The following is an 8,431-nucleotide window of genomic DNA, read 5'->3' on the forward strand; positions in this document are numbered from 1 at the left end:
TGAAAGAAGGACTAAAGAAGTGTAAGATACCCAAGCCAGAGTCACCTACAACCCACAGGTTTATCCTCTTCCTTAAATTTACTCTGTTTTGAATAACTGATGTTCCTTTCACTTTTTTTGCCAACAGTTCTATCAAAGTCATCAGTAAAATTTAGTGGGGAGTAAATGTTTTCTAAATATCTGTAGAAGAGTGCATTTGATTCTAATAATGTGACCCAAAAGTTATGTCAAAAAAGACAAAAATAAAACATGCCTCAGAAGTGACCACTGTTCCAACATTTTTAAAACTTAAAGAGGGAGAAAAAAGGACACTAGAAACAGCTCTGTGTATCACTTTCTTCTCCCTCTAAATAAGGGATTGTTGAATACCAAGAATTACCTCTCAGCTGAAAGAGTTACCTGCTTTACCAAAGGTTTCCAGAACTGATGCTCATTTTGAGTCAAGGTCTATACTTTTTTAAGATAAACTGTCCAATAAAACATTCTTTTCTCAATTTATCCAATTGACATTTCACACAGCTGTTCTGGGCTGATAATTGACTAAAAGGCATGCAAATCAAGCTCATATGTGTATAAATGGAAATTAAAATAATGTTATTTCATTATTTCCTCTGCTAAGTATATATGTTACTCATACTTAATTTCAATACTGCAAGACTCTGTGCACACATGGAGGAGCAGCCACTGTACAGCATCAAGAAAATAGCAGACAGTGATTTGTTTTTCCACTTCCTCTCCCTGCTCTCTCTTAGTTTCTCACTGAACTGTAATCCCCTGTGATTAGCTGCACCAAATCTCATTAACAGACTTATCAAAACACAGAAGCAATACTGAAAAGGTATCCATAAATTGCTATACATCCAATTGAGAACCACCTTCAATATAATGAAAAGTCAGAATTTGATTGTTCCTTCATTTCTCAGCTACTGTGTTCTCAAATTAGGAGTAATTATTTCACAGATGTTAGGAAAACTTTTTCACATCATTTAACATATTTAGAATATCTGGCTTATTTTATATATCCAGCAGTTCACCTGCACTTCAAGAGGAACAGAACAATTTCTGTTAATTAGGTCTCCAATTTTCCTATCTACACCAAGGAAAAAAAAAATGCATTCAAGTGGTTCAAGTACCATCTCACCCCCCAAGCTCAGAAATGCTCAAATTAATAGTATGGTAAACTACATAAAAATTAAAATAACTAGCCGAAGATAATCTTACTACGCACATATTAGACTTCTTAATCTGTTTTATATGCTGGTACCTGCTCTTACTCTCTGCAATCATCCTCTGGGAGTTAATTCAGAGCATGCACCACAGGTCAGTCACTAAGAGTGCTGCAGCTTGGGCAGCAAAGTCAACACCAGCTGCTGATGTCCTATCAAAGATGATAAATACTTGTATGATGAATTCCATGCTCCTCAAGTGAGCCTTACACCCCAACAGCTCACTCAGGATGTAGCTATAGCCCTAAAGTCGTACTCAAGATCGTATCAGCATCTTCAACTGGCACCCAAAACAATGTAACTTATAATCCACAAAAACACTGTGTTTAGTCATGCCTTCAACTTCATCATTTAGGGTTTACTAACCCATGTTTGAAAGGATCAAAAGTGGAACTGCTGTTTTCTGACCAGTGCACAGCAAAAGGGGAGGGTTAAACTTCCTTCCAGAAGGAAGGTTTCCTGCCTGAACACCAATCTCTGTGAGTTCTTCAGCAACTTCTTGAGTAGCACAAGCACAATCAAGTTCAGAATACAAAAGATGTCACATAATGTTTCTTGATAATACTTATCTCTCTTGAGTTAACTTGACCCTGTTCCATGGGGACAGCACTGAATGATGTCAGACAAGCTCATCTTAGTTTGGCTTGGTTTTTTCCTGTAAACCAACCAGCTTCATGAATTTGCTCATTATGCTGATGAAAGATCACAAATAAAAGCCTAACACAAACAGGTGTCTTCCAGATAAAAGGGCTTTGGTCAGGCACTGCAGCTTTTACCAAATTACAACTAACCTGATAAATATAACATTTCTTAAAATCCTTACATATCTTAGCACGTTTAACTATTACCAAAAACAGAAGATGCACCTATGTGACTAGTGGCAAAGAGTAACTACCAAACAAAAAAACAGCAAAATATTCCACTTCTGTACCTATGCTGTCTGAGCCTCTAGTGCAAACATCAATAACAATTAAGCATCTTAATAATCTGGCATTTCTTTAGTCACTGTCTACAACTGAAAAGATTAGAAAGTAAGAGGATGCTATTGTAGCATACCAGTGCCTCTTACAACCTAGGGAAATCAAGGGTGATCAAGGCCATTTCTCTTTTTTAAACTCATTTCTTTAAAATAGCTAAATGAACTGTCAGTAGGAATAGTCAAATAACCACAGGATTTTTAGCCACACTTACATAAAAATTAAGGTTTCTTACTTTACTTTCAAAAATCATCTTCTGAACTGTAAGAAGAATGGGGAAGCCTATTAGATACAGAAAATCGGAACCAATTTATCCCAAAGTGCTTAGTCTACACAGTATGTTTGATGGAGTTTTACCTTTTATCTAATAAAACCTATTTCTAAGTAGAACATATTAGAATGACAGAACAGGTAGGACTGGAAGGGTCCTGTGGAGATCATCCAGTCCAAACCCCTGCCTAGGCAGGGTCACCTGCAGCAGGTGACACAGGAACATGTCCAGGTGGGGCTGGAATGTCTCCAGAGAGGGAGAGTCCACAACCTCCGTGGGCAGCCTGTTCCAGTGCTCTGCCACCCTCAATGCAAAGAAGTTCTTCCTCATGTTAAGGTGACACTTCTTGTGTTTTTTGTTTATGGCCATTGCTCCTCATCCTGTCACTGAGCACCACCAAAAAGAGTCTGGCATCAACCTCTTGGCCCCAGACTTTGAGATATTTATATGCACTGGTGAGATTCCCTCAGAATACTGGGAATTATTATACTACATCAGTAGACTTCCAACCATCATTGCTAACATTCTTTCTAATTTAATGCACATCCAGGTGTCCTACTGAGTACTAGCCTACCCCAGACAAGAGCATAGTTATTCTAGGAGAGAATTTAAGACTTACTCTTATTTCTTCAAGTTTTTCTTTCTTGCTTTACCAAGGACAGATGTGTCTACATATCTGGTGGTTTCCTAGCATAATGGTAGTAAAAAACCTCTGTGCTGCCACCACAAAGCATCAGCTATTTTAACTGGCACATATACAGCAGAACTGCAATGCAGCAGAAAACCACGAAGCTAAGGTTTACTATCACATTTTAGTGGACAGATGGGGAGAAAGGGGCTTTCCAACAACATTTTTTAAAAATAAAAGAACAGAAAAATCACAGCAAGTTAAAGTGATCACATCAACGTTTGCAAATTTTAAGGCAATGGAACAAGGGAAGAAAAAAAAACATATAAGAAAATAGCAGAAGCTGTGAAATTTAGCAGTCCTCCATCTCTCTGCACAAACAAGTTCTTTCATGTACTTGTGAAACCAGAGCACAGGCTGTGGAGAGCTGTGCAGGATTTATCCCCAACTCCCTTTTCCTTCTCCTCTGCTAAATCCACATCTTGACCTCCCAACAGCACTAAAAGTTACTTGTACTTTCCTCAGAGATGTGCTGCTGGAAACAACCAGTCTATTACCTCCAACTGTTCTGAACAGCAGCTCCAGGGAACTGACAGCAGGTGCCAATGGCTGTCAGAACATTAATTCCGTAACAAAACCACATGAACAAGGCATGAGAACAGAACTCCTAAGAGAAGAAACAGACATTCATGGCATTAAGGCATACACTCAAGGAAATCTGGAATACCACCTGCAGGACAGGGCTGGTTGGAGGGTTTTTACTTTTTTAGCCTCGAAATGAGTATAAGCTAGCTTTAATACCTCATCCAACAGTTTCAAACTAAAAATCAAAGTCCCTGTGAAAGCTATGTCTGTATATTAGCTTCAAAGTGCTCCTTTTCACCCTTTCTAGGAACTAAACCATATTTAAAAACAATATCAGACTTTTTATCTCCATTTCCAGATGGTAACCTGGGTTCGCCCCAACATTTGCATGCAAAACTTAATAGAGCACGAAGTTACAATTTTCCATATATACCTGTGAAAAGTATGCGTTGCAGAAAAGCAGTTTCCTGTTGAAATCACTTTCCCATCTTTTGATCTGGTGCAGCCCCTTGAAATACTACCACCATAAAACATGGCTTTGGAAAAGGCAGCTCTCTGCTGTGCCTTCACTTAAGCATAGAATTACAGGGAGCACAAGCCAACTCTCCAGCCAGTGCACTCAGCTGGAGTTCATTGTCTTAAATACATCAACTTATTGTTTGCTCCAAGACGGCTACCATAACGTCAAGGTCACTTTTAGGTCTTTGAAGGGAGTGTCAGCCTTCAGCCTGCAACAGAGCAGGCACTACAGACAAACAGGAGGAATTTTACTTTAAGCCCTTCTCTAAGTGGTATCTTTCTTTCACACAAGCAGAAAAGAGTCAAAAATAACGTGTAGGATTTAAACTTATGATCTTACGGCCTACAATGCATGCTAATGTTGAACCAAATCACGCTAAGGTAAGCTTGCCGTATTATCATCCTGATAGTCTGCCTACTCAAAAAGCAGATCCCCCTTTCAAATGAAAATTAAGGAATTACCTCTTTAGGACAGGGAACCACTTGACCAGTGCTGTAGTCGGGGTTTTCCCCTCAAAGGTTCTTGTGTAATTCCAGTATAGAAATGGAGCTATAAATACACTGAAAGGGCAGCTACATGGAAAAAAGTTGGCATATTATGAGACTGATTAATGAGATTGATTTAGGAGGGCAAACTCTGTCCATTTACACACAGCACCCTTCACAGGATTTAGAGTTTGAGTGGAAAATTTATTAAAAGTCTTTAAAAACATGAATACTGCTCTTAATTCCTCCACACTGGTGAAGAGGTGTCCTGTGAATACACACACAGACATAGAGAATTGGCCAAAAAAGCAGTCCATTCAGCGGGGAAGCAGAACCCTGCTATGTCTCATCAGGATGTTCTCTTTCCTTTACACAAAGAGGATTTCTGACATTGGGAACCAGAGAATGGGCTACCCCAAATATTGTTTATTAATTTAAATAGGGACTCATTTCACAGATTTCCTGGCATTTAAAAAAACCCGCCCAAAGTCCCTTCAAGAAGAGACTGCTAATCGCTAACAGACAAAAATAACACAGTCACGCTAAGATCTGTATTCACAGATTCTCAAATAAATCTGAAGCTTTAGCTGCTTAAAAAAGATAAACACTGGAGGGCGGAGGGAGGGAATGAAGGCGAAGGAAGAAAAGAGTTTAAAAAAAAGGCCCAGCATTTTGTCCCGATTACACAGATGCCGCGAAACAAGCCGGGTGCCAATGGGAAAGGGCTCAGCCAGCAGCGATGACTCCTGGCATCACCCATCCTTCCTTCCTACGTGACCTGACAGCCTCCCCGGCGGCCCCGCAGCTCCGCTGTGCCCTGTCATGGAATCTGCCCGCTCAGCAAACGCGCTCCATTTTCCCGTCCGCTCCGCCGGAGCCCCTGCGAGCGCAGCCACTACCGAGCAACAGCGGCAACAACTTCGAGAGAGACACGGGCGCTTCTCTCACAACTGCCTCCTCTTTTTTCTTCCCGGTGCGCAGAGCGAGAGCGGAGCTCCCCCCGCCCCAGCCAGACCGCTTCCGAGGCATCCCCGGCTCCAGCCCGGGGTGCAATCCCGCCGGGAGCGGCGCGGAACCGGGGCAGCCCCCGCCCTCCCTGGGATCGGGCACCAGCCCCGGGACGGCAAGTGTTTACATTTAAAAATACATATATACCGAGGTCGGACTCGGAGGGAAGAGGGGGAAAACTCCGCCCTCTCCCGACTCCCTCGGAAAGGCGATAAAAACTGGGCTGAAACATCTGACCGCTCAGCTCTCCTTTTTTAAGGAGAAAAGAAAAGAAAAGAAAAGAAAAGAAAAGAAAAGAAAAGAAAAGAAAAGAAAAGAAAAGAAAAGAAAAGAAAAGAAAAGAAAAGAAAAGGCGCTGGGAAAGCGGCAGGGACGTGGCGTGCAGAAGCCCCGGCTGGAACGGGGAGGCGGAGGGGAGGGCGGCTCGCCCGGGCCCGGCCGGGAGGGACCGCGCGGGGAGGCCGGGCCGGGCCGGCGGGAGCGGGAGGCGAGCGCGGAATTCCGGCGGGAGAGAAGCGGGGCAGGGAGGAAGGGAGGGAGCAAGGGGGAGCGCGGCCCGCGAGTGGGAGAGGGCACTCACGTAGCGTTTCAACTTCTTCTCCGGCGGGGACTTTCGGAGCCAGCCCGAGCAGACCACCTCCCCGCCGCTCATGGCTGCGCCGCTGCCCGCCGGGGCGCTCCCTCCGCCTCCCGCTCCTTCTCTTCCTCGAGCAGCGGGCGCGGGGAGCCCCGATCGGCGGCGGCAGCACCGCGCCCGGCCTGGCCTCCCGGGGCGAGGGGCGGGACGGGGCGCAGGGTGTGTGTGTCTGTCTGTCTCTCTCGCACAACAGCCCGCCGGAGGGGAGCGGGGCGGCGAGCGGGGCTGAGGCGGGAGGGTCCTCCCTGCCTTCTCCTGCTCGCCGCCGCCGAGTTACACGGACATCGAGAGAGACGACAGGGGCGGCCGCCGCCCCGCCGCAACTTCGGCGTCCCGGGGCAGGATCCAGGATCCAGCCACCGCCCCGCGCCGGTGGCGCCTCCCCCGTGCCACCGGGACCCTCCCGCTGGGCAGGGCCGCTGGGGGCTTCGCTCCCTCCCGCCCGCCCCTCCGAGCTCAGCGCCGGCCGCCGCGGCTCCCTGCTCGCTCCTTCTTCCTCCTCCCCCTGCGCCGGGAGGAGGGGATCGGCAGCACGCCTGCCGTCCCTTCCTCGCCTTCCCTTCCGCGGGGAGGGGTCTTGTCCCGAGGCTGGGGCCGTGGCCCGGAGCCGGTCCGCTTCCCTGCCGGCCAGCGGGGGAAGGCTTTTCCCTGGAATTCACGGCGCCGCGTCCCCCCCGAGCCCCCTTTCTCCCGGCGCCGAGCGGCGGTGCCGCCCCGCCTGCCCCCGCCCGGCGCCGCCCCGAGCGCCGCGGCTCCCCCTCGGAATTCCGCCGGAGCCCTTTCAAACAACAAGGGCTGGGAAGCAGGGAGGCAGGCAGGGAGGGACGGCCGGCCGACGCTTCCAGCGGGATCCTGGGAGCTGTAGTCGGCACCCGGCGAGAACTGCGGCGGCGCGGCCGGGAGCGGAGGGGACGCGGCCGAGGGACGGGCTCGGTCCCTGCGGGGAAAACAAATGAAAACACCAAGCAAGCAAAGAAACAAAACCCAACCTAAAGATCCCTATTAAAACTGCATTAAAAATAGCGCGGCCTAAGTAAATTTCTCATAGCAAGTCTGAAACTGCCATAACAAAAAAAGGAAAAAAAAAAAAAAAATCCTTAATTGTCCAGGTCGTTCACCAGCTCTGCTGTGAATGCTCTCTGTCTTTTTCACTCCGTCAGAAAAGGGTTAAATAAGTAATAACAAATACATTAATAAATATAATCAATAAATAATATATTATTAAATAAAGAAAAAATAATAGTACACTTTTAACGAAAATAATTTTTGAACAAATTTTTTTCAGATTACTAAATGGCAGGTTGTGGAATGGGATCGCGGCTTTGTTGTCTAGTCCCAGTGAAGTTTCACTGCAGAGAAATAGTCCCCCTAGTGTGCCTTGGCTGAAGGGAGCCCGATGATGCTACATTTCATCTAGGTATAAGTGTATTTAAAAGTTACAAAGCAGTGGTTGTAGCATATAGGAGCATTCAAAGAAATAACAGGAAAAAATAAAGGAGAAAGGCTGAGGTGTTAAAATCTGTGCATCAATTCCAACATAAATCTTGTCATGATAATTATGACATTATGAAGCATTACTAAGCACTACAAGAAAGATCATAAAATAAGATATTTTGCCAAAAGCATTTGAAATAAGAAAAGATATGAATGTCAGCCTTTAGCAATTTTCAAAGCACATAAATCTGAGCATTCAAACCATCCTTGCATGAATTTCTGCACACCATCATTTCAGCTTCCTCAGCGGGGCTGGTGGAAACAATAAAAAAGTGATTTGGTTAGTAAACATGAACTAAAATTGTACTCTTAGGTTTAGATTACAAACTGGGTTTCAGTGCAAGTTTTTTGTTTAAACCACTAATACCATTGTTTAATAATCTCAACATTTGACATTATTCAAGTGCTAGATAAGACCACAAAATTTTCCAGTATCCTTTGGAACACTGGAGACGATTCAGTATTTAGAACATGTGGAGCCAATGTGAACTAACTAAAAATGCCATTGGCACTGGGGCATTGTGACGTGATCCAATGGTTCATTTGAATCCCATTAATTAACCCATGCTTTGAGGGCAAATCAAAGAAAGCTTGTTTTGG

General features: G+C 45.3%; 1 protein-coding gene across 4 annotated transcripts in view; it reads right to left on the reverse strand.

The window, feature by feature from the left end:
• GAB1 (GRB2 associated binding protein 1) overlaps nt 1–6,607 on the reverse strand; it is a 96,345-nt gene extending 89,738 nt beyond the window's left edge. For 2 of the 4 annotated variants that reach the window (XM_077783028.1, XM_077783029.1), the window contains exon 1: nt 6,281–6,471. In XM_077783028.1, the coding sequence (XP_077639154.1) occupies nt 6,281–6,352 (72 nt within the window). In that variant the 5' untranslated portion in view covers nt 6,353–6,471. Of the gene's footprint in view, nt 1–6,280 lie in introns of all 4 variants that reach the window. The other 2 variants (XM_021526504.2, XM_021526507.2) reach the window with 2 other exon arrangements.
• Between the last annotated feature and the right edge of the window lie 1,824 nt (nt 6,608–8,431).

The sequence above is a fragment of the Lonchura striata genome, chromosome 4 (genome assembly GCF_046129695.1).
Source record: "Lonchura striata isolate bLonStr1 chromosome 4, bLonStr1.mat, whole genome shotgun sequence".
Taxonomy (NCBI): Eukaryota; Metazoa; Chordata; class Aves; order Passeriformes; family Estrildidae; genus Lonchura; species Lonchura striata.